Genomic DNA, 27,137 nt, shown 5'->3' with positions numbered 1-27,137 from the left:
GTAATTTTCGTCTGTCGAGAGGTTGGCTTGTTTCTAAACTGCTTGCTTAATCCAAAGTAGCATCTGTTTGCCAGTGTTATTTTTCGCTTTATTTCCAAACTGGCGTTATTGGTTTCAGTTACGATCGTGCCGTTGTAGATAAAGTTGCTGGCTGTCTCAAATTTGTGGTTCCCAACTTTCTCCATTATCTACTCGGTTATTTACTGCCAGACCCACTTTCACTGATCCTCTTTCGATTTTTTCAAAGCTGCCGACCCATGATATCAATTACGTCGGCATAGGCGAGTAGCATGTGTTCTCTTGTGAGTAGTGTGTCATACTTATTCACATCTGCATCTGGTATAATCTTTTCCTGCTGAATATTAAAGAGATCACACGATATTCCTATTCTTAGCGAAGAACGTGGTTTAGCAAGTGTCGTCCAGCAGTCTTATTAATTTTGCAAGGGTACCAAATTCAGCATGGCTCGAAATACCTATGGAAGTTTAGGGCTGTCGAAAGTGGGTTTGTAGTCAACGAAGACCCTTCTTGGGTCTTTTCCAGGATTTGGTGCAGTGTGAATATTTGGTCTATTAAGGATTTATCTGGTCTAAAACCGCATTGATAGACCCGAATTATCTAATTGACTTTAGATTTTAATCTTTTATACAGTACGCTCGAGAATATCTTGTATGCGTTGGGGGGAAGAGGCTTATTCCTCTGTAGTTGGCACATTCTATCTTGTCGCCTTTCTTGTTTAGGCAACATAGAATGCAGAGTTTCCCATTATCGTGTATGCGTTCTTCTAGTTAGAACGCTCTAGTTAGTCGCCTACGGTCTTAAATAGTTCAGCTGGCAACCCATCGGCTCCTGCTGTTGTGGTCCTTCAGTCGGTCACTGCTACTTGAACCTCATTTTGACAAGGAGGTAATCATTCTATACCATCATCGGGGATTGGTTCTCCTCTTCGCCGCCATCGTCTTACACTCTAATTACAGATTACTTTAATTTGGGTCCCACATTGTTTCCTCTTAGGCAGCACTTGAGGTGCTGATAAAGAAACCTTGTTGACCACGTCAAAAAACAGATGGTGACCCCAGACAAAGATAAACAGTTATAATTCGACCACAAAATCTAAGTCCCTTGCCATTAAACTCTAACTTGAATCACACAGCACAAATTGCAGTCGCAACTCAGTTTCTTAATGGAGTGTTCATATTAAATAAGAGGACCCAATTTGGTTACACAATCCAAAAACAAACTTCTTTCATATTTTCCCAATTCAATATATCGTATTTGGTAATATTTAATTTCTTAATTGTATTTGTTAATATTTACAATGTTGATTTTTTTATACATAATATATGTATAGAAAATTCACTTAATTTCAAAGTCTTAGCTTAGAACTTGTGCTGAGCCGCCCTGGGTTTTTGGACAAAATGGCGACTTTTGGGGTTTTTGTTTCTGCGATTATTACTAAAAATCTTTGGGGTTTAATATTAGAGAAAACAAATCTTAAGGTAATAACAAAAACAAATCAAAAATAAAAATTCTATACACGATGCTTGAACGAGGTAATCTAACCACTGCCATACAATGACTAATAAAAAAATAAAACTAAATAAGTAAGCCTCCCTTCGAAATGGGGGAACATTGTGTTGTGTGTAGACATGAACACAAACTGAACTCCGGTTACATTTAATCCTAAATTAGTGTAAAGAAACAAATGCTGTGATGTTGCAGTTATCCTTTGAACCTCACCGCGCCACAGTCTCCAGCATTTCCATGAAAAGCTTCTTAAGGGTTACCAAGCCTTCGGTATTCACGTTACGCCAAAAGCGTCGCAAAATGTTATCGGCCTGTCTCAAGGAGGGCAGTAAGAGCAGCAGTTGTTGCTGATGCGATACCGCTGAGCTGTGACGCAAAAGGTAGACAACGTCATTGAGCGAATTCAATATGGAATCACGAAAAGCCCGCAGAGAACTCTGATCGTCCAAAAGAATATCACAATTGGCTAAAAGTAAGGCTTTTAGCAAATAGTATTCTTCTCGCCGTGGTGATACACGTTCCAGCCTTTGAGCAACCTGTACACAATGATAATAGAATTCAGTGTAGCCACACTCCTTGGCCAATAGTTCATCCATCCAAACATCTGTGGCAAAACAGAGTTTGCCATTAAACGGCAGTGAGCGAAATATCAATTGTAGCGTCAGAATTTCGGCCCATGAGACTTGCAACAACTTCATTTGGTCGTTCAAAGGTAAATCGGTAAAACCTGGAATCTGCTTGGCCCAGCCAATCACATAGACCAATTCCTTGTCGTAGAGGTCGCTTAGAACACACAAAATATCATGGGCGTCCGAATTATTGTTGGTCAACGAATTCATTTGGAAAATGCATGTAGTGCTGGCTGAGGTGGGTGTTGCCCCTCCGGGCGTAGAAGAGGTGGGCGTTGACGGTGGCGTAGCCTCGGCGGCATCAGGATTTGCGACAATGTTACTGTTCTCACACTTTATATTCGTCACCGACGATGTAGTTGAAGGTGTTGAGGCATTTGCTGACTCCTCGTCAATCAGAGATGATGTCGAATTGGCACTGTTCATTTGATTGGATTGTAATGTTGACGATTGCACCGAAAGTATGTCAGGCTCATAATTACTAAGGGCATCGAGTATTTTAACATCACCCAAAGATGTGATACTGGATTGGTAGAGTAATTGCATGGTCTGATATGAATTCGAAACTGGATTGCGACGGTACTTTTGTCTACCACCACGTACACGATCCAATCGCACACCCTCCTGAAATGAAGGCAAGATATGAAAGGATATGAGACATCTCAACGATAACACAAAGTACGGGCTTCAATAGAGAAAATTAAAAAAAAAAAATCTACTTTCCTGATACATATACTCACCAATGGCCCTAACTGCAATGGTGTCACTTTTACCCTTAATAGGATATATGAGCTTAAAAGGGTGGGTTTTGTTCATCGAATACCCTAGTTAGGGAGATGAAAGAATAGAAGAAACATGTGTCTTCTCTTGTTTATACATCGAGCAACAAAGTACATTTTGTATTTGCATCCTAGGAGAAGCATTGGCTTGCAATTACGGATAATTTTTTCGTGTTTTCTGTCGAGGTTGTAATTAAGGAGACTCCTAAAGCTGCATTTTCAAGGACTAACAGAATAGAGAAGAATCGTATATCTCATGGGGGATGGCTTTGTTCGAAGAAATTCAGATTCATGTGTTAGATTCTTTTTTTTCTCATCAAGACATCCTGTACAGTAGTAAGTATGTGGGACAATTACCCTTAAAGGCCAAGTTTTCCTTATCCAACAATTATGTATGAATTCCCACCTTGATCCCCCAACCAATATTGCTCATTTCGTTTATGTGAATGGCGTATGTGAATTTACGTTTTTTCCACGTACACGTCGACGATTGTTACCGCTGTCAATGTTGTTGTTGTTTTAGCCACGTTTTCAAGCGGAGGTGGCGATCCGATCGCCACGGGAACAGAGTAGCTATTGGTTATTTAAAGGCGCCAATAACATGCCTTGTCATATCGGACATCATAGGCGCTCCGTATTTTTGCAAGAGCCGGTACCACCTGCCTCTCACTGATACTCTCCGATCGATACCGCTGATTGTCCGCGGCTGCCATTCCAGCTACTCCGTATGGAGCATTCCACTATCCGCAACGTGTAGCTCGCAGCTAAGCTTTGCGTGACAGCAATGAACACCACACAGATCGGACTCCAATGTTCCAGCCAGTGTGGTGCTCAAAGCAATCTCGTGCCGGGACTGCCGACAATGTAATAGCCCTCTATTTACACTTTATGTGGGTGTAAGTGAAGTCTTTTTGAGATCTATTCATATCAGTGGATCTCAGTGAGAGGCCGGGTGGCACCGGCTCTTGCACAAATACTGTGGGCTTATGTTGCTAGATATGACAGGGCGAGTTATTGGCGGTTTTAAATGACCACCCTGTTCCCGCGGTGATCGGTCCTTTGGACCGGAACGAGCTTGTTCATCTACAGAACTTTCACGAGGATAGCCACCTTCACATGAAAATGTGGCTACAACAGCAACAGTTATGTGGTCAGCCCCTTGGCAGCTGGTTGTACATAACGGATTGCCCCGATTGAGTTCTTTGTTGATAAGGGCTGTCGCCTAAGTGTACTTCACACTGTTAGGTTACATTAGGTTAGGTAAGAGTGGCAGTCCTTTACAGACTCCCTTAGTCAATTTTAGGTCCATTGTGATACCACAGTAGCGACAGACCAAGGCTTCTGGCGGGAATCGAACCCACGACCCCTGCACTGGTAATCAACGCACGCTACCAACTCGGCTACCGCGGCGCCCCCACTGCTACAACAAGAACAACAGTTATGCAATTTCGACTCCATGTATTCAGGGATTTAAAACATATGACTAAGCATTTCGACCTAACCGTCCCTCAATTCAATGTCTAGAATAATCGCTCTACAGCCCGTGCAAATTTTGAGTTTCAAGTTTTGGAGATTCCTTTCCTCGATTTCGATTGTGGTAATTGTTATGCCACAGAAACGGTGGGTAGGACGGCGAAAATCCTATGGGCGATCCAGATCGTGAGAAAACGAGGCTATTACTGAAAGGAAGTAAGGAGGTCAGTATAGCTATTGGTATAATGACGGGACACATAGGACTATGAGCTCACTTATGTAAAATCGGTGCGGCAAGAGATAGCATGAGTAGGGCATGCGGGGAAGATGATGGAGAAGACATTTGAGTATTTTCTTTGTCATTGTCCGGCTTTCGCGTCTAACAGATACCAGAGCTATGGTGGGACCACTATACGAGACAAGTAGCACGGAATTCCTAACTTAGATTTTCTTTTTAGAGGTTACTTTTTTATATTTAGAGCGCACAACTATCCGATTACTGACTTGGGTGTATGTCCATAGTGACATGGGGCGTATTAATACCTGCACCTAACCTATGCCACAGAACTGTGTCTGAAAGATCGTATTTTAAACAAAAGACACTTGATAACTATGAGCACCACACTGATTGCAACTTTGAGCTCTGACCTGTTTGGTGTTCACCATTATCATAAAAAGCACAGCTCAGCAGAGCTGCGCCCTGGGTGCATAAAGTGGAATTCCTCAAGGCGAGTTACTGTCGCCTTCATAAGTTGTTCAAGTCCAGAGTTTCCTCAGTGCGCTTTTCATGATGATTTTCTGTATCACAAAATGCAATAAACGGCAACAACAACATCAGTCTCAATTATATGGCTAATAAAACGTTTCTCACACTATCTAATTGGAAGATCTATCTATTTAACGTATACTAAGAGAGAAGGTTAATGACAAGTCTTATCTATAAAAACTTTTCTAATGGCAATTAAATCCAATTACACTTATCAGATGACCAAACATTTTGCCAGCTTTAAAATGCTATCAGACTACAAAAATTCCATTTACATACACACTACAGTCGGTGTCTCGTTTTTGACATTTTATCTTTAGGTTGCATGGCAACAATTTTGGGGATCGATTTCAAATGGAAATACTTAAATAGTTGCTAAATGATTACCTTCAACATTCCCATGAGAAGACACTTCTGAAATCGACATGCCTGGCATGCTTTACGCCTCCTCTTGTTGATCTCACACTCATTGTTGGCGGGACAAGTGTACTCAATGTTGCCTTGGATGGTACGTTTGAAAAATGCCTTACACGCCTCACAGCTGGCCACACCGTAGTGGAAACCTGAAGCAACATCGCCACAAACCAGACACAAACGTCTCAGTTCATCACGTATCGAATTACCAGATGATGCCGCCGATTGAGCACTGTTTCCTGCCGATCCAGAACCGGCATTAGATGCATTGCCTTCATTATCGGTGGCCGTATAGGATCCATTGCTGTTGAGACTCAATGTAGTAGTGGAACTGCACATCTGACGTTCAGGTGAAACGGATGGTGAGGATTTCATGCCGTTGCCATTGGTGCTGGATGCACCACTATTTCGTCTGTTATTTGTACTGCCATTACTTGCTACCGGCGTAGTCGTAGTGGTGGGGCTGTAGCAACCGATGTTATTTGTATTGGAGTTGGTTTCTTGAATCTCCTGTTTTATATTGAGGACACTCATGCTGTCTGCCATTGTTCCCCTCAGCCTCTGCAATTTAGATTTCCTTTTGGATATTCATCTGCCTGCAAAAGAAAATCAGCCTTTTAAAACTTTGGTTTAATGTCAAAAAGTACACCATCACATGCATGCATTAGGCGGTGCAATGTCTAATATCTTTGCATTTGATTACAGTCTCTTATTTTGATTTTTTTTAGAATTTATTTATTTTTTTTTGCATTCTCAATTAAATTCAGTGCACCAATACCGCTCATGGACATGCTGCCCTCCGCGCGCCACACAACAAACTTAACACATTTCCATTGTAAATGCAATCACCAAAGAAATGTCTACATATATGTAGGCAAAAATTTCTCTTTTCAGCGAGAAGGCTACACATATGCAATGGGCACAAAGCAAAACAAACTGCTGGCTTACAAATCAGAGAACGGGGGGCGTACAGCGGGGCAACTGGAACCACATTTAATCATATAGAAACGATTAGTTTTCCAAATGCAAAGACAAGCAACGACATTTTATGTGTGAAATATTCATTCAGCGAGAATACTTCTCAAAATGGGAAGTAAAACAAATAAAACCACATGTCAAGAGAAGTATAGGCTAACAACAAATGTGGTTTTATGCCGATTTGTTTTATTGTGCAAGCTGTTATCAATATACATGTAGGGAATAAGGAAAGATAAAACGACAGACATAAAAAGGAAACCACCAAATTTTAAAAACATTCTTAAGATGCCAAAAAATTTTGTTTAAGTAGAAGAAACTTCAGAAAATCAGCTTATTATGAGAAAATGACGGAATCTCTACATTGATGTTGAAGAATCTGGATTCACATGCAGTTGAGTATCTTACTACTGTCCTCAACCTGTCTTTGAACACTTTCATAGTTCGCGATGTCTGGAAAATGGGCAGAGTGATCCCGCTACTGAAGCCTGGAAAGGACCCCAGTTTGGGGAAGTCGTACAGACCAATCTCCCTCTCTCACCAGTGGCAAAGATGCTTGAGGCATTACTCCTCCCGAGCCTCGTATGAGAATTTTCATTCGCCGAGCATCAACATGCATTTCGAAGACTGCATAGCACAACAACAGCTTTGCATGCCATCACCGCACACATTTGCCGTGGCTTCAATCAGCCCAGGCCACGTGATAGGACGGTCCTCGTGGTACTGGACCTATCGAAGGCGTTCGATGCGGTCAGCCATGCCAAATTATTTGAGGACATCCTCCAGCCAGACTTGAAACGCTGGCTCCCGAATTATCCGTGTGGTCGCCAGTCAATTGTGGAATTTAGGGATAAGAATTCGAAGCATCGTAAAGTGAAACAGGGATTTCCCCAAGGTAGGGTGATATCTCCGGCACTGTTCAACCTCTACCTATCCTCCATTCCACCCCCCTCCAGACGGCATAGAGCGATCTCTATGCGGATGATTGTACGATCATGGCAAAGAAACCTTGTTGACCACATAGAAAGCAATTGGACGGTCTATGGTAAGTTATGCAGCGCTAGTGTGGTCTCGTCAACTTTGTGACTCGCATTGGAATAATATTCAGATCTGTCAGAATGCCGCCCTCCGAACTGCGACGGGCTGTCTCCTCAGTTCTCATGTGGACCACCTCCATCAGGAGACAAAGATCCTACCAGTCCGAAGACATAACTTCATGCTGTCTCAGCAATACCTTTTGGGCTGTTATCGCAGAGACCATCCAAATCATCATCTTGTAGATAGATATCCACCGCCCAAAAGCCTTAAGGTAGATCTACATGATCTAGAGCGTGGGGTTCAGCGCTACAAGAGAGAACCTCTAAATCAAGCGGCATATCAAGCAGGTCTAGACAACATTTATGCAGACACGGTAGCAGATGCGGTAAATGGCTACCGGGTCAATGTAGTCCTTAGAGAACGACCTCCGCCCATTGCACCTGAAGAAATTGACCTCCCCCGACAAACCAGAGTAGTTCTGGCTCAATACGTTCCGGCAGATGTAGCCGCCTCAACTCCTACAGAGCAATGATTGATGCCGACGTGCAAAATGTATGTCCCGATTGTAACCAGGGACCGCACGATACACGTCACCTCTTTAACTGCCCGGCCAGACCCACTCGACTCAGATCCATATGGACGAACCCCATCAAAGTCGCAGAGTTCCTGGGTCTTGACACTCAACAGAATAAAGCAGACGAAATATAAAACACAATAAACCACTACAACAATAACAACTCTAAACAATTTTAGAATATGGTCCGCGCTAGGAGCTAAAATATAAAATCTTCTGTCAAAGGTGCAAACTAAAAAGCCATCAGGAAACCACAACATAATTGGAATGATGGATTTTGGGAATATTCAAAATTCTTACATCTTACAGAAATAGTCCAAAACGACGGAAGAGAACATGAACATTCGAATTACAATTAATATTGGCACATTATCATCCACACATGACTCTAAGAGTACTTAAACCACAAAACAAACGTACCCTTGAAAAAGGTCTGCTGGCAAGATTGGAACAGCAATTCTGCCAGATAATAAGAATAATTCATTAGTAGACTTGATTTTCGGAAGAGCCATCTCTCATTCACACATGAAGCTGGAATGATAATATGTTTCCAACTAAACTGATGTAGCTTCTGGTTGCCTTTAAATTAGATTGGAGGAACTTTCCACATTGGTGATGTACTAAAACAATGAACTTTTCTTGTTACTATTTGCCTCTTGACATTATATCTGCGCTCAGAATTTCTTGCGAGGGCTTCCTTCCCTATCGAGAAGTATTGTAACTAAATGCCACATAAAAGATTGCAATGAACATTTACAACAACAAATTTAAATAAACAATTCGCGAAAGATAACACAAACATAAACAATAGATAACCAAGCCAATTGGAGATGTAGACATTTAATAAAAAAAAAGATGTGCAAATATATAATTGCTGCTGAAAATAGGATTTGGTTTGAGGAAACCAATTAGGATTCAACCCCAATAGGATCTAATATAGACAATGCACATTTTTCACAGTTTTTTTTATTTTCTGGTCATACTTATCTAGAAATAGATGTACATCAAACGTACCAAACAGTTATTATTAACTTTTTTGCTCTAATGACCAAAAGTAATTTGGATATGCAAAAAAAACCTCCAGAAACTGAATATAAATGCACATAAACTGCATTTCCAACTCTTGCATACCTTTTTTATTTGGTAAATTTCCAGAAACACCATTAATTTTCAATTTTTACCAATAAGAATACAATCGATAGCATTTTATTCTTTTAAGTTCCACTTGAATTTGCAAAAATACACCGTTTAAGTTAAAAAAAGAGATTTTAATATGCCAGTATCACCATTAAATTTCCTCTATTTTTTATTTTCTTTTTTTTAATAGTGGAAGTCGATTTATAGTGGATAAAATAAATCGAATAATCGATTGTTCGTGACATTTGCTAGTGAATTTTCGAATTTGAGCGTACAGCAAATTTCTGACCAAGTTTTCGCGGCATATAAAGCAGGTCTAAACAACATTAATGCAGACACGGTTGCAAATGCGGTAATTGGCTACCGGGTGAATGTAGTCCTTGGAGAACGACCGCCTCCCACTGCACCTGAATAAATTGACCTCCCCTGGCAAACGAGAGTAGTTCTGGCTCAATTACGTTCCGGCAGATACAAGGTAAATTCGTTTGGGGGTAGTTTTTTTTGTTGTGCTAATGACACTACCTCTTAGTTGTACCATGACCTGAACATTTATTTACAAGACATATTAACTCAGGTACTCGCGAAGTACACAGTGTGTGTATTATAGTTAGAAACCATAACACACAGCCAACGAAAAAATGCGCGAACTAGTAACACACACAAATTCAGAGTTGCACTAGACACTAATTTTGACTGATAGTTGTTGGGCAACTGCTCCTACCATAATCTTATCTTGGTTAAACCTCCTGTTAAGAAATTTGGTTTTCTCCGACACTTTTAAAGTAATTTAGAAGATATGGCAGTAATACGCAGCAATCAGCAATAAGAGTGTTTGCGTACTCAAAAATTTTTACAAAAACTTTTACGGAATGTTGTTCGTTTTTTGCAGGATTCACTCAATAAGGTTAAGCCAAGCGATCAGCCGACTTAATTTTTTTTTAATTTTTGAAAGTACTTGGCCTTGAGGATGTCGACTTGTTCTCTTTTTACATTCACTCTTTGTTTATGTTTTCTCCTATTTGATGACATATTCAATCAAACCAGGATTCACAAATAGAAGGTTAGGTCACTTGCGAAAACATAAAGTGGGTAGGCTCCATGAACATCATTAAAGATGTCAAATCTGCCGATTGAAAATGTCATTAAGTAGAAAACGTAAACAAAGAATAAATACAGGATACACTTATAAGGTGAGGACATGCGAACAGCTGAGTACAATTGTTTTAATTTTGATTCTGCAGTAAATCTTAATGTCATCGGCTTGATAACACAGCTGTAATTTTTGTCTAAAATCTCAAAAATATGTTGCGTTTGATCCGATATTCCACATTTTCCCTTCTGTCTGCGGGGAAAAACAACCAGAAGAAATATGAATCCTTTAATTTACAAAATTCGCAAAATATTTTTCGCTCTAACACTCAGGATTTACTGAAAAATGAATCAGCCCACATACAATTTTTGTAATTTTTGCCAGTACTTGGCATTGACGACGTCAACTTGTTTTCATTTTACATTCATTCCATGGTACATGGACTGTAGCGTCATTAGCACAACAACAAAAATCTACCCCCAACGAAACTACCTTGAGTGGCAAATGCCGTTAATTGAAATGTCAAGTGGTTTTAAAAATAAATTTTGTTTTATAACTTATCTCTTACAAATGTGTTTTATTGGGTTGCCCAAAAAGTAATTGCGGATTTTTTTTAAAGAAAGTAAATGCATTTTTAATAATACTTAGAATGAACTTTAATCAGCAAGCAAGCTAAAAGTAGCAACTGATAACTGACAGAAGAAAGAATGCAACTACAGAGTCAGAAGCTGTGAAAAAATTTGTCAACGCTGACTATATGAAAAATCCGCAATTACTTTTTGGGCAAACCCAATATATTTGAATTTTCATAATTATAACATTGTTTTTTGCATATGTGTAGAAAATCAGATCAAACAAAACATCCTTTTACGATTTTAGAAAAATATCACAGCTGTGATATCAAGCCTTTGACATTTCAATTTACTGCAAAATCAAATCAAAAATTGTACTCAGCTGTTCGCATGACCTCACCTTAAGGATGCACTCAGCCTTAACTCCGTATATTTATTTTAACAGCTCTCCAGAGTTACCGTCATGTGTAATTCATAAGGGTAGCCATCATCCAAAAATGGATGACAGTATTGGGATTTGTTCACGCAATTTTATAAATAACGGGTTTTAATTTTTATATGCCATTCACATTTGAGTTAAGAGTATTCTTGTAGATGGCCACACTTATTTGTGAAAAACATTTGGTGGCAACTCTGGCGACAGATGTTTCTACATAAGCCTGCAACGGTTATTTATCCAGAACTTTGTTGTCCTGAATAGATGGCATTTGCATACAAATATATAGTACTAAAATAAAATACAGCTAATATCAAACAATGGTCCAGTAATTCGTGTGAACGAACCATGATTATGAGGCGTAGAACATTCACTGGGTTTAATAACAAAAAACACCCAATTCCAGTGAATGGATAAAGTTTTTGCAAATTCCTTCATTCCACACTTCGTGTCTCTCATGTTCTCTCTTGGCATTAAGTTAAAGTGTCCTCTCAATTTATTCATTCATTGATTTAGCGCAACTGAGGTCGGTACGGTAGCGGATTGCTTTGCTGTTGCAACAACAACAGAGTGCAATGGATAACTGAATAACAACAACAATAAAGCAACCAAATAAATAAAAAAATAATTTATTAAATGAATTGAAGAATTTAAAAGTATTATGTACCTTTTGTTGTATTCGGCAAAACAATATTTTGCTTTTTGTTTTATGAAAAAGAAAAAACAATATTGTTGTGTCGCGAGTGTCAAAGTGTTGGTGTTTTAGTGGGGGCCCCAATGCAGCAATAGCAGTCGTAGCAACAGCAATTGAACACAAATTTAAAGGAGAAAAAATGTGAAAAAATTAAAGTTGTATAAAAAATTGTAAAATTGTCGAGAGACAATTGGAAAAAAAATAAATGAGTCGGAATAAATAACGACGGGGCCGAAGTAAAAGTGAAGTGGCAAGCAACGAATATTTTTGGAAAATATCGAAAAATCAGATAATAAAATAAGAAATAAAGAAGTTTTTGAAGTAATCCCAAAAATGAAAATTGAAAGCTCAAATGGAAAGAAAAAAAGAAATGCCTGAAAATAAATGAATATATGGTTGGGAGGCTCCAAGAATAAGTGCCGTATCAAAGAATGTGTATTTAAAGGTGCAAGCGGAAGAAAGACGAGTTGCTCCAGCGACGACGACGACGACAACTATTCAAACCCCGCTTTCATGTATGGGGCTGGGCGTTGTATTTGTAAATTCATCTCGACATAAAATTCACAATACATTTGTTGTTAATGAAAACCAATAAATTTTTTTAAACGAAAATCCGTGTTTTCGTTGGTAGAAAAAATCTAAAATTATTAAGAAGAATTAGTAACAATTGATTACAACTTCCTTTTTGTGGTTAAATTCTTGTTTCGGTGTCTACAACCAGTGCGAATGACATAAAAGGAAATTCGAGAAAAGCATAAAACGCGACGACGACGACGACGGCAACGACGTTCTTTAAGAAAGAATATAAAAGAGAGATAGAGTTTGAAAAAAAGTTAAAACATCCATAACAAGGGAAATGATATCGCCAACTGTAGAGACAGTGAGAAAATATTTAATTATTTCCCTAATTAATGGATGAGTGCGAAAAATACTTGGCTTTTCATTGGGAAACATTGAAAAAATCTAGAACACCACCTTTTACCTTGCAACCACCCACCCACCACCACCACCAGCATTTTGTAGTTGCGTTTTATACGCCTCTTCATTGTTGCGCTCTCTATATCTCTTTCGGTGCGGTGTTTCTTGCTCTCTTTCGCTTCGCGTATAACATCGTAATTACTTTTACAAGTGACAGCCAGCAGCGCGGCGCAGTCTAGCAGCCAGCCTTTTGTATGTGTACTTCATCCTTCGTGTAATCCTCTCGCTCTCCCCTTGTTTTGCCGCACCGTACGCCGCGTGTGTCTACCAGTTGTTGTTTTTTTCTTCTTCTTCTACCTCTCCTGAATGGGGAGTAGAGACGACAGCGACGACACGTTCGACAACACAACAGATAGAAGAATTATACACATTTTTTGTGCGGCAGAGGCAGCAGATTGAAGTAAAAACATTCTTTCACCGTTCCATTCTTTGCCTTGGGACAAACCCTTGGATTCCACTCGCCACTCGTCGCCACTATGGGTGCTCAGCAAGGCAAAGAACGTGGCTCGCATTCAAGTGGCAGCCATGGCGGTACCGCCAGCTGTATTGGCGTATCCAGTAGCAGTCCCGTTGGCTCCCATGGCCTGCCTGTTAATGCTTTGGGTGCTGGCTCGACGTTGCGAGGATCGCGCATCAAATCTTCGGCACCTCCAGCAGCTGTTGCTGGTGGCTTGCACCGTTCGGTAGGAGGTGGTGTCTCTGCTTCATCATCGTGTCATAATCCAAAAGATAATCGATGTGCGCCAATTGGAATGAATATCTTTACAGAACATAATGGTAAGTAAAGTGATGTTTACTCCTGCTTTCTAATTGGACTGACGAATCGAAACCAACCAGAAAAAGCTCCACAAAAAAATACAAGTGTGAACGTGACATTGGTTTGACATTACGAATCCATTGCTGAGTTAGTTGATTGTTTTAAATTTCCTTTTATGGAAATAGACTTAAATATAAAACTATATTTGCTGTAACAATGATGATCGTATAAAGAGCGACCAGACCAAATCTTATGTAGCGTACGCTATTGACCGCATTTGTAATGAAGTTTTCTTTAAAACTATAAACAACCGGTAATTTTACAAATGGAGGTCACAGCAGGGCCATCGACATGCCAATTTTTATACACCACTACTGTGGTACAGGGTATTATAACTTAGAGAGATAGACCCATTGATAAGTATACCGATCGACGCCGAATCGCTTTCGGATTCAATTTATCTATGTTCCTCTGTCTGTCCATGTGTCCATGTTAATTTGATACGGATTGTTTAATAGCCTATCTGAAAACATTCGCCGAAGTCCATCAAAATTGTTTCAGAATTAGACATAGCTCCCACTTTGTACCTATAGGATATGTGTAGGGTATTATTAGGCTAAAAAACAAAGAATTATATGTGCAAAATTCGAGCGACTGGAGTTTTTTGTTTAAAATTTAGCTTCCCTTCAGACTAATAAATGGATTTCACAGCATTGAATTAGAATATCAAAGAGCAAGTACATATGGCTTCTTAATCTATATTTGGACATGTAATAAACATAATAAGGTTGTGGGTTGAGCGGATTCAGGATATGTATTGGGTTGCCCAAAAAGTAATTGCGGATTTTTTTAAAAGAAAGTAAATGCATTTTTAATAAAACTTAGAATGGAATTTAATCAAATACATATACTTTTTTTACACTTTTTTTCTAAAGCAAGCTAAAATTAATAGCTGATAACTGACAGAAGAAAGAATGCAATTACAGAGTCACAAGCTGTGAAAAAATTTGTCAACGCCGACTATGTGAAAAATCCGCAATTACTTTTTGGGCAACCCAATAACTAAAATTCCCGCTCATTTTCTAATTGGTGTGTACAAATTATTTTGTACATATTGGCCCACCGCAACTTTTCGGTAGCCCACCTTAGAAAATGTCGAAGAAAATTTTCATCCCGTGGGATGATGAATTGGGAATATGAATTGCGCCTGTGTTGGGTACATTTATTACAGACCACAAGACAAAAAATGGGTTTAAATAATCAAAGATAATTTATGTGAAGGGACACAATACCGGACATAAATCAACTAAGGTGCGTGGTATGGAAAACAATCAGGGATTTTAAAGTACCACGGAATTCGGAAAGCAAAATTCAATCCCTAGGCAGTCCGTTGTACGTACCGGATTAACCCGATTAAGTGCTTCATCGGCAAGGGCTGCCGCCTCGGTGTACAACACACTGCTACAACAACAACGGAAAGCAAACAGCTGACATACCTACAATGTCGTTGGCTAATTTTTTAATCTTTGTATTTTGTCAACATTTTTAAATTTTTTGTGCTTGTCCATTATTATGTAAATTTATTTGAATTTTGGATTATTCGATTGATATTTATTCGAAAATTCAGTTTCAGCGATTAATTGATTGTTTAATGAAACAAAACGGGACCATATTAGAGCTGGCAAAGTATCGATAGTAGCAACATTCGATATTAATAATAAATGTCGTAGTATCGATAACAACGTTTATTTCCCATCACCTATATTTTAAACGAAAATGAGAAGCAAGAATCAAGAGTTTGATTTATATAAAAGTAATGTGCGCCCTCTATAGGCGCAATGTATCTTATGAGATACATTCAGGATAGGATCGCTTTTTTGTTAAATTTTGCAACAAATTGGACTTTGAAAATAGTATCGATAGAAAAAATATCAATCGATATTCAGACAAAAAATCAAATATCGATGTTGCCATCGATATTTTACCAGCTCTAGACCTTATGGTAACGGTTTATTTGATATTCTGCTAGAAAATTGTAACCCAATCGAATAAAATTTTATCATACAATACATGTCGTTTGGATGTCGTTTTAACCGTCGAAAATTATTCAATTTATAAATATATTTGAAAATGCAACGTGTTCAATTTTTTGTTTATTTGAAACGTCAACAATAATCGAATAACTATTAATCTAATGTAGACACGCAAATTTAATGATGATGACATTTTATATGAGAAATAAATTGTTCCGAGTACAGACGTTTGTTGACATTCGCAATTGGCAGATTTTGCAAATTTTAGCATCACGCGTTGCTTTTTACCGCTAGCGCATCCTCGTTACGCTGCTTGACCATATCAATTTGTCTACAGATTGATATGATAAACATGAGAAGTGAGGAAAAGCCTGTCGATATCGATGCCATCTGGAGGGAGTAAAATGGAAAATAAGTTGAGGTGAGGCGTAGGAGTATTTAGCCGGAGTCCTGTTAGGAGTTGTAGCAAGCTTATTCAACTTAGATCTGTGATCCAGCTCCGGCTTAAATATGCGAATTTGACTTGTACTCCGGGTACCCAACTCGACTCCGATTCCTCGTCACCACACAAATAATTGGCATTCTAAATTTTCAAACAAATTTTCAGTGGTTGTTATATTCTCCTAATGCTGACGACATTCGTGAGGTATTATGCTATGCATCGTAGCCATATAAAAAACTTCTCCCTAAAGAGGTGTCGCACTGCGGCACGCCGTTCGGACTCGGCTATAAAAAGGAGGTTGAAGAACTCCATCGGGTCAATCTAATACGCATAACCGACTGCCATGGGATTGATAAAAGGAGGTCCCTTATCATTGAGCTTAAACTTGAATTGGAAGGTACCATTATTCCTCAGTGGAATGTTGATGGCAAATTTGCAATTTGCATTTGGAGGTATGTGTTGGTGACCTACCCACAAAAGGAGACATTACTGATGGTATCAAAAGCCTTAGAAAAGCCAAGAGTTACAAGGATTGTCCTTTGGCACGCTTGTCCTGGTTGAGACCTCGAAGGTGTGCAAAGCAGTTATTTTATGTTATTAGCTAAATTTTTCCAACAAGGCTCGGAAAATGTAGTATTATTTATCTATTAGGAAGAGAAGGAAGTCAGGATTCTAACAAGGGAAAATCCTTTCCGGGCTTCGGTAGCGAGTTCGCCATGCCCATTTGTGAAACACTAAGAACTAGAAGACCGGAGACATGTTGAGGGACGTAGACAGACTTCCGGCACATCCCAATTCTCTGGCATCATTATAGGGGATTGTGTCAAGACCCAGCGCAGGTGGTAGGGACGACGTTTGTAACTATGTCGGTTTTAAAATGTAATAGTTGTTCATAAGCTTAGAGAGCACGGATGCAAAAAATCTCTTCGCCCCATAACTCCCGGAAAACTGAAAAAATTAACGTTTCAACAATCTAAAGCATATTTTCGTATTACTCTTTGCAATGTTACCAAAGTGTTGTGTAGGACCCATCAATTCTTCGACCGGGATTCGAGAGTTGACTTGATAGTATACCACAACTTACCAATGCCCAGCACGGGATAGCTGTGAGTAACACACACACGCCTTTAATAACCAATGGCTACACTGTTCCGCGGCGATCGGTCTTTTGGACCGGAACGATCTTGCTCATCTACAGGAGCTTGACGAGGATCGCCACCTCTATTTAAAAATGTGGTTTCAACAACACCCGCATTTTTGTTAGTTTGGGTGCTTTAACCGTGTTTGCTTGAGTTTATTGATCACCCTTTTGGTTCTCAGATTCAGTTTTTTGATATATATCACTAGGATTGGAACCACGAATTCCATCACTGTGAGTTCCGTAGCATGCGTCAGAAAAAGGAGTCCTACTTTCCTACAGCTAGCATAAAGCAAGCGGATGATGTGTTAATGATATCTCGGAATTTACCCTCAACACCACGTACAACTGGAGAAGTTGGTAGTTTACCTAAAGTCATTCCAATCGAATTTATTTTCATTAATATCAGTCTGAAATTAAAGCATCATCAAATCAATGATACGTCACTTTACGCAGGAGACGGAATGGAGATGTATGGCAAATTTGTACAATGTCTTATTGTTCTGGTCGGGACATCCTCATATTCAGTGTAAAAAAAGAACATATTTTTACTGAAGTGAACCAAGGGAGAGAAACCGAAAATCATAATTACCAACTTGGAGAGTATACCAATGATTTTTAGTGTAACAAATGGTCCATATTTTATTTACTTAAATGCCAAATATTTCCTATTCATTTAAAAATGGAAACGATGGCGGCATTTGCTTGATAAGCCTAAAAAATTTTTGTTGGATTGTTAATCATTTAAGCTGTCTCAACTGAGTAGTTATTCATCCATTATTAAATGTTTATACTTATGAAATTTTTTTATAAAATGTTAAATTTAAATGTATTCCATTAGTCAAATGGGGTTTTAGGGCTTGGCTAATATTTGAGCAAATAAACGAAAAGAAAGAAGGTAAGAATAAGTAAAATTAAGTAAACATTTCCTTTTTAACTTACATATCCAAGGCGGATGTAAAAAGGTGGTCTCACGCGAACAGCTGTTAACAGCAAGCCAGGTTTGACGGTATTAAGATGACAGATTTTTGTTTGTATTCTTTTCGTTGTTATCTTCTTTCTCGCATAGTCTCTGCTCATGTACGCACACGTATAAACACGCGTGTGTTGAAAAATATCCAAAATATCGAAAACTTCGATCAGCTTGATGCAAGATGATTGTGGTTGTTGCACATATGATTTGTGGTTGTTGCACAAATGAGACCACCTTTGATTGTTTCGCCATGATACATATCCAGTGATTGATAAAGTGATCGAAGTCTATCCATGGCTAAATTATGAACCAAACTTAAAATGTGTAACAGTAAAGCACAAGCAGCTGATTTGATAAAATCAGTGTTGCCAATAAAAAGAAGTTGCCTTTACCTCCACGCAAGTTGGTATGTTGAAAAATATCCAAAATATCGAAAACTTCGATCAGCTTGATGGCAAGATGATTGTGGTTGTTGCACATATGATTTGTGGTTGTTGCACAAATGAGACCACCTTTGATTGTTTCGCCATGATACATATCCAGTGATTGATAAAGTGATCGAAGTCTATCCATGGCTAAATTATGAACCAAACTTAAAATGTGTAACAGTAAAGCACAAACAGCTGATTTGATAAAATCAGTGTTGCCAATAAAAAAAAAATGCCTTTACCTCCAAGCAAGTTGGAATGTTAAGTTTTACTCCGCCATAACTAATCTCAGGTATGATTTTTTGAGTACAACATTTTGCCCCAACCCTCTCATAGTGTTACTCTTTTTGCATTATCAATCGAACATGTTAATTTGTCCATATGTTATAATTTGACCAAATAATACGGTAAAAATCGCATCCTTGAAAAACTTTCTAGCTATGCGTCTAATATGCCGTTAAGTAAATAATACGCGTTCCCTTTTTCCATTTTTATATATTTCTTCTTAATAATATGCCACTTTTTCCAAAACATATAACAAAATTATCTCTTCTTCTTCTTCTGTTAAAACAATATTTGCTTGATTGTTAGCCTCTGATTTTAAGTGCGACATTCTCCACCGTAAACTTTGAACGGTGTAAGAAATGCAACATTCTTCCACTCTATGAAGGCAACATCATTACAAATAAACACCACACCTGGTGGTGGGGTTACTTTTTTTTTGGACAAATGAATACAATATTTCGATTTCAGTGCAACATGTCGAAAAAATGCTACATTTTTTTCACAATCGAAATCACCATTAGATTTGGCGGAATATCGATTGATATATGTATTTCCTATCGACAAAGTTCCACTATCTGCAAATTTGAACAAAAAATCAGCGATCCAATCCCGAATGTATACCAATCTTAAATTCTTCAATCGTCCTTCCTGTTGAGTATGCAAGTATCGTTCTAATTGGTCGATAACCTGATATTGCTTCCTTATTTAATCTCCAGTGTTTACTTCTCGAGCTTATAGAGGGCGTAATGATCATCCTTAAATTTTGCACAATGATTTGTTTTCAACTGACTTCATTAAATTTGGTTTCCAACGGTCTATGGATTGATATTGCTTCTATGTAAATTGATCTCCTCAGTTTCGTTTTTAATATAGGCGATAGAAAATTAACGATAGCAGCAATCCCATGGCAGCCGGTTGTACGTACAGGATTGACCCGATTGAGTTCTTCATTGGCAAAGGCTGCCGCCTCTGTGTATAACACACTGCTACAACAACAACGATAGCATCGTTAATTCATTATTAGAAATATCCAAAATATCGAATGTGGCGAATATCGATAGTTTTCCAGCTCTAGGTCAAACCTCTCGATTAGCATTCTCGTCTCCATACAGGGTATAATCTTAAATTATGCATTTGGTCCGTTATGGATTTCCAGACACGGGTTTATACCGGCGCAAAATCTGATACAGCTCTCATATACCCCGTTCTTCTTATTTCACTTCTAGAATAACCTGAAACCCTCAAATATTGTATTATGAAAATCTGTACGTAGCATTCTTGTTTTTTACCAAAGCATATGCTGTCATAAATTCAAAATGTTACCTGAAGTTAATCGTATAGAATGAGCGACCTATATGTTCCAAAGCTTTTATATACAAACCCTAATCTCCTTTAGCCAGTAAATAATCTCTTCAAGCGTTTCCTGTTAATAACAACTTCGTCAGTAGTTCCCATCATAACTTCAATGACTTCATACGCTGGAGAGTTTTCCTAAAGTTATACATACATAAATTTCACTTAATATTAGAGAGAATGGAGGAACAATATAGCTATTTACAAACGTAAAGCCGCTTAGCATCATAAAAAATTAACAACAGCAAACATTTTCCATATTTCCCACAACAATTCATTCACAACAGCCAATGGAAAAAAGGAAATTTAGTTCACTTTCGACTCCAAACAATGCCGCTTGCTCTCGTCTGCTACCTACAACTTGAAGAAAACAGAACTTTACAACTATAATGCTGATGATGATGGCGGTGGCGGCGACGGCCTTATACGAATAATGTTCTCAAAAGCCCTCAAATAAGCAACGACGGAAAATACATAAACAAGATTAGCGTTAGAAACGTTTAACAAAACAATTACACGATGAATGAAGAGAAAAAAAAAAACCCAAATGGAAATCACAAATCAGAATTTCAAACAATCTGTGCGATTTATTTCGTTTCGTTACAAAGAAAAAAAAAACATAAACGGCTGACTGACGGACGGAAGGAGGGATTGAGATCTAAACGAGCAACTCGTTGCAGTCGCCATACACTCTACGCTCGATAATAATTTACTCCCCCCTCTTATGTATATCCACCCATCTTGTCTTACAATCCGCTCTCACCCAACAAATTCCAGAAGCAAAGAACAGCGTAACGAATAAACTCTGACAAAGCCAAACGCACACAATCACATACTTATTCGTACTCACTCACTCACTTCGGTTAAAAACAAATCATAAAAATGCAAATTATGTAGATTTTGTCAAAAGCATGAACTAAACCTAGGGAGAGATGTAGAACGACAAAACGACAAGGCGGCTTTTGGGAATCCAAGAAATTGTATGAGAGAAACAAAAAAAACAACAACGGCGAAATTATTGCTTTGTAGGGGGCACTAGCTGATAAATAATTGTAATTGCTGGTGCAAAGAGATAAAAAAAATCGCAAACTTTCACATAGGAAATTTAAAGATGTCACTCCCAGCTCTAGAGGAGTAGTTTTGATGTCAAAAATATTGTTACTTGGGTGGCGCAATTTGTGTACGATTTTTGTTGAAAATTTTGAGATGATTTTCCGAAAAACGAGAACTAACCAGTAAGGAAGGGCGAAAGTCGGGCGGTGCCGACTGTATAATACCCTACACCTACTCTAGTATATTCTGACACCTCTTTGGGGAGAAGTTTTAACATGGCATAGTACCCCATTAGCATTAGCAGAGGATAACAACCGCTGACAAAACATTTTTTCTGATGTTTCGCCACGATTCGAAACCCATGCGTTCAGCGTCATAAGTGGACATGATAACCTCTGCGCTACGGTGGCCTCCCTACATTGGCTCTATGTATTTCTTGGGAATGGTTTGGGGGGTAAGTTCACAATTTTTTTGAACGCTTACCTCTTGTTGCCACCCCATTTCAACAAACCCCTTCTCAACGATAACGTAGGTCCACGTATCGTGCAGCATGGGAATGTCAGCCTCAATACTGCCAGTAACCGTTTTGCTCGTCGTTGATCATGCTCGGAAAATTCATAGGACAAACAATATTCTAGATATATTTAACAGAGCTTTGGATACTTTCGATCCCCTAAATTCTGTGCTTGGTTTATTTAAGAAAATGCAGAATAGAAAGCGTCCAACATTTCAAAGCTTGAATCTTTGCACTGATTCTTTTTTTGTTCATAAGCAGGTTAAGTTCGAAGGTGGGCTATATCGGACTATAACTTGATATAGCCCCCATATAGACCGATCCGCCGATTTAGGGTCTTAGGCCCATAAAAGCCACATATATTATGCGATTTTGCTAAAATTTGGGACAGTGAGTTGTCTTAGGCCCTTCGACATCTTTCTACAATTTGGTCCAGATCGGTCCAGATTTGGATATAGCTGCTATATGGACCGATCCTCCGATTTAGGGTCTTAGGCCCATAAAAGGCGCATTTATTATGCGATTTTGCTGAAAATTGTGGCAGAGAGTTGTCTTAGGCCCTTCGACATCCTTCGTCAATTTGGTCCAGATCGGTCCAGATTTGGATATAGCTGCCATATAGACCGATCCTCCGATTTAGGGTCTTAGGCCCATAAAAGCTACATTTATTTTCCGGTTTAGCTGAAATTTCAGACAGTGAGTTGTGTTGAGCCCTTCGACAACTTTCTCCAATTTGGCTCAGATCGGTCTAGATTTGGATATAGCTGCCATATGGACCGATCCTCCGATTTAGGGTCTTAGGCCCATAAAAGCCACATTTATTATCCGATTTTGCTAAAATTTGTGACTGTGAGTTGTGTTAGGCCCTTCGACATCCTTCGTCAATTTGGTCCAGATCGGTCCAGATTTGGATATAGCTGCCATATAGACCGATCCTCCGATTTAGGGTCTTAGGCCCATAAAAGCTACATTTATTTTCCGATTTAGCTGAAATTTCAGACAGTGAGTTGTGTTGAGCCCTTCGACAACTTTCTCCAATTTGGCCCCGATCGGTCCAGATTTGGATATAGCTGCCATATGGACCGATCCTCCGATTTAGGGTCTTAGGCCCATAAAAGACACATTTATTATCAGATTCTTGTGAAATTTTGAAAAGTGAGCTGTCTTAGGCCCTTCGACATCTTTCTCCAATTTGGCCCAGATCGGTCCAGATTTTGATATAGCTGCCATATAGAACGATCCGCCGATTTAGGGTCTTAGGCGCATAAAAGCCAAATTTCTTATCCGATTTTGCTGCAATTTGGGACAGTGAGTTTTGTTAGGCCCTTCGACATTCTTCGTCAATTTGGCCCAGATCGGTTGAGATTTGGATATAGCTGCCATATGGACCGATCCTCCGATTTAGGGTCTTAGGCCCATAAAAGCTACATTTATTATACGATTTTGCTGAAATTTGGGACAGTGAGTTGTCTTAGGCCCTTCGACATCTTTCTACAATTTAGTCCAGATCGGTTCAGATTTGGATATAGCTGCCATATAGACCGATCCGCCGATTTAGGGTCTTAGGACATTAAAAGCTACATTTATTATCCGATTTAGCTGAAATTTGGGACAGTGAGTTGTGTTGAGCCCTTCCACAACTTTCTCCAATTTGGCCCCGATCGGTCCAGATTTGGATATAACTGCCATATAGACTGTTCTCTCGTTTTAAGGTTTTGGGGCCATAAAAGCCTCATTTATTATCCGATTTTGATGGAATTCGGGACAGCGAGTTTTGTTAGGCCCTTTGACATTCTTCGTCAATTTGGCCCAGATCGGTCCAGATTTGGATATAGCTGCCATATAGACCGATCCTCCGATTTAGGGTCTCAGGCCCATAAAAGCCACTTTTATTATCCGATTTTGCTGAAATTTGGGACAGTGAGTTGTGTTGAGCCCTTTGACATCCTTCGTCAATTTGGCCCAGATCGGTTCAGATTTGGATATAGCTGCCATATAGACCGATTTTTCGATTTAGGGTCTTAGGCCCATAAAAGCCTCATTTATTATCCGATTTTGATGAAATTCGGGACAAAGAGTTGTGTTAGGCCCTTCGACATCTTTCTACAATTTGGCCCAGATCGGTCCAGATTTGGATATAGCTGCCATATAGACCGATTTTTCGATTTAGGGTCTTAGGCCCATAAAAGCCACATTTATTATCCGATTTTTATGAAATTCAGGACAGAGAGTTGTGTTAGGCCCTTCGACATCTTTCTACAATTTGGTCCAGATCGGTTCAGATTTGGATATAGCTGCCATATAGACCGATATTTCGATTTAAAGTCTTGGCCCCAAATAAGCCGCATTTATAATCCGATTTAACTGAAATTTGACAAATTGACTTATTTTAAGCTTTCCGACATCCATGTTGTATATGGTTCAGATCGTTTTATTTTTAGATACAGCTACTGTATTTTTTAGAATTTGGTCCAAATCGGATCAAATTTCGATATAACTGCTATGGGACGAAGGGAATGCAATTTTAACCGGATTTTGATGAAAGGTGGTTTACCTATATACCCGAGGTGGTGGATATGCAAAGTTCGGTCTGGCCGAAGTTAACGCCTATTTACTTGTTTCTTCTTAGGAATGTTAACTTTATATATTGGGTTGCCCGAAAAGTAATTGCGGCTTTTTCATATAGTCGGCGTTGACAAATTTTTTCACAGCTTGTGACTCTGTAATTGCATTCTTCTGTCAGTTATCAGCTGTTACTTTAAGCTTGCTTTAGAAAAAAAGTGTAAAAAAAGTATATTTGATTAAAGTTCATTCTAGGTTTTATTAAAAATGCATTTACTTTCTTTTAAAAAATCCGCAATTACTTTTTGGGCAACCCAATTTCAACCCTTTTTTATGTATTTAAGTGTTTTTTTTTTTCAATTTAGTAGGAAATACATCTCAGGAGATAAACAGTAGTCAGTAGTCAGCTGCTAGCCCCCTCATATGTGAATTTATGTGAGAAATACAGAAATTAACAAATGCTGATGACAAATCATCATCTAAGATTTCTAGCTCCAATGCGAACGGACATAAACGTGTCTGCCTGCCATAGTTTGCTAGACCCACTCGTCGTATACATCTACTAAAGCACTATGCTATTTTTGTTAAACATAAGCTGTGGTTTTCATTCTCTGATTTACGCCGTATTTCCATCATTCGTTTATTAAAAGCGACGTTTTGAGGCGTAAATAAAACTAAATTGTGCTCAAGGTTCGAAGAAAAAAAGGTATAGAGCTCGCAAGCGGCGGTAGAACTCACACACAATACGACGATGAGACTTAGTCACGCATGTTATGACACAGACAGAGGAATGGCGGGCGAGCATTGAACGAATAAACGGATGGAGACAACGGAAACTAGAGCACAGCAACACCACATAACAAATCATCAATTTCATCAACACTTAAAACGACCCTAAGAAAGTCTACATAGACTAGCCGGCCGGCATATAATTGGAAACGAGAAGAAGAAGAAGATTGGTAGACATTTTTGTTTTATTTTTTTTTAGCAAATACCATATGAAACCCAAATTCGAATAAATGTCAATGGTTTGATGTTGCACCAAACCACCATTCGTCATTGCACCCTTCAGCAATTCATCATGGTCATCTCCTCATTAACTGCCAGCTTGTAAGGGAGAGAGCGACCCAATGCAAGCGACACTTATTTGTAGTGGGTGGCCGGCCCTGTTGTTCTGTGTGATTTATTACTTCCACTTACTTAGTGTGTAACAGTCCAAATGACATTTTTATTTCATGTCCTCCATGGTGTCAGTGGTGGTGATTACCTTGTGTTTACTTAGCGGATTTTATGAGACCCATGGCAAATTCGGTGGTCTGGAAATGTGATCAAGCGCTTGGTTTCATATTGTAACCAATCATAAAATTTGCTAATTGTGCTGGTAATTAAAGTGGCCAGATTTTATGACTGAACATTTATAAGGGACTGTTTTCAAGCGCTAATAAAAGATCGAAAATGATAAATGAAGAGGAAACCTGTTGTTGATATTTTTTGGCCCATTGTGATACCCTACACAGCCCAATATTACAATTGTTTAAGGAAACAATGCCTTAGGTGTAGGATTTTATACTTGATAACAGAATTGTTGTCTTAAATGTTAGTTTAATACATTCTCAACTATGCGACTTATTATTAAAAACAAACTCGCCTCTCAATAAGTCCATTGTTACGCGTGCTGTGTGTCATGTGGCACCGTCTTGTTGAAACCACATGTCATGCAAATCAAGCTCTTGCATTTTGGCCAAAAAGAAAAGTCGAATATCATCTCACGATAGGGCTCACCATTTACTGTAACGTAACGTTTCGTAACGTACTGTGAAGAAGTACGGTCGTTATGATAATGGATAAAAATTGCTATGTTATTGGTGCCAAGTTATAAGCCATAATTCTTTTGGCTATTGGAGACCAAAGTGGAAGTCAATGTGCAAAGTTTCAGCAAAATCGGATAAGAATTCTTATCCCATATAAACCGAGTGATCGGTTTATATGGGAGCTATATCAGCTATCATTATGAAGCGATTTAGACAAACACTTGGCACAGTTGTTGGAAGTCATAACGAAATACGTGGTGCAAACTTTTAGCCAAATTGGATAGTAACTGCGCCCTATAGCGGCTATATCATGTTGTAAATCGATCGAGCCAAAACAAAACACTTCCTGCAAAATTTCAGACAAATTGCATAATAACTGCGCCCTCTAGCGGCTCAAGAAGTCAAGAAGTCATGATCCGAAGATCCAAGATCATTAAAAAATTAAGATGAGAATATATTTGAGGGCTAAACAAGTAAAAAGGCATTAAGTTCGGTCGGACCGAACTTAATGGATATCCACCACCTCGGGTGTATATGTAAACCCCCTTTCGCCACAATCTAGTGAAAATTGGCGAGGATATTGAGTGGTCTAATTCAAATTTCAGCGACATCGGGTAATAAATAAAGCTTTTATGGGCTTCAGGCCCTTTATCGGGAGATCGGTCTATATGGCAGCTATATCTAAATATGGACCGATCTAACCTAT

At 38.8% G+C, this 27,137-nt stretch overlaps 2 protein-coding genes across 3 annotated transcripts in view; one reads left to right on the top strand and one right to left on the bottom strand.

Moving 5' to 3' along the window:
• Positions 1-1,252: 1,252 nt before the first annotated feature.
• Positions 1,253-9,480, bottom strand: LOC106092753 (steroid hormone receptor ERR2). Of its 2 annotated transcripts, none has more exons than XM_059360507.1 (3): positions 9,307-9,480; positions 5,562-6,184; positions 1,253-2,780 (listed from the first exon to the last, which is right to left on the bottom strand). In XM_059360507.1, the coding sequence occupies exons 2-3, from the start codon at positions 6,132-6,134 to the stop codon at positions 1,737-1,739; spliced, it is 1,617 nt and encodes a 538-aa protein (XP_059216490.1). In that variant the 5' UTR covers positions 6,135-6,184; positions 9,307-9,480; the 3' UTR covers positions 1,253-1,736. The 2 variants fall into 2 exon arrangements, with proteins under 2 accessions (XP_059216490.1, XP_059216491.1); XM_059360508.1 differs by lacking the exon at positions 9,307-9,480 and adding an exon at positions 6,367-6,436.
• A 2,448-nt stretch (positions 9,481-11,928) lies between these two features.
• LOC106093759 (tyrosine-protein kinase Abl) overlaps positions 11,929-27,137 on the top strand; it is a 194,068-nt gene continuing 178,859 nt past the window's right edge. The window contains exon 1 of the mRNA XM_059366813.1: positions 11,929-13,859. Coding sequence (XP_059222796.1) covers positions 13,559-13,859 — 301 coding nt within the window. The 5' untranslated portion in view covers positions 11,929-13,558. The remainder of the gene's footprint in view (positions 13,860-27,137) is intronic.

This window comes from Stomoxys calcitrans, chromosome 1 (assembly GCF_963082655.1).
Source record: "Stomoxys calcitrans chromosome 1, idStoCalc2.1, whole genome shotgun sequence".
NCBI classification, from domain to species: Eukaryota; Metazoa; Arthropoda; class Insecta; order Diptera; family Muscidae; genus Stomoxys; species Stomoxys calcitrans.
The sequence above is the reverse complement of the archived record's forward strand: the minus strand, read 5'-3'. Positions and strand labels throughout refer to the sequence as shown.

Coding starts and splice junctions, on each gene's coding strand:
- LOC106092753 (XM_059360507.1), bottom strand. CDS start 6,134: ATGGCAGACAGCATGAGTGTCCTCAATATAAAACAGGAGATTCAAGAA. Junction 2,781..5,561: donor TTCTCATGGGAATGTTGAAG/GTAATCATTTAG, acceptor CCTTCATTTCAG/GAGGGTGTGCGATTGGATCG.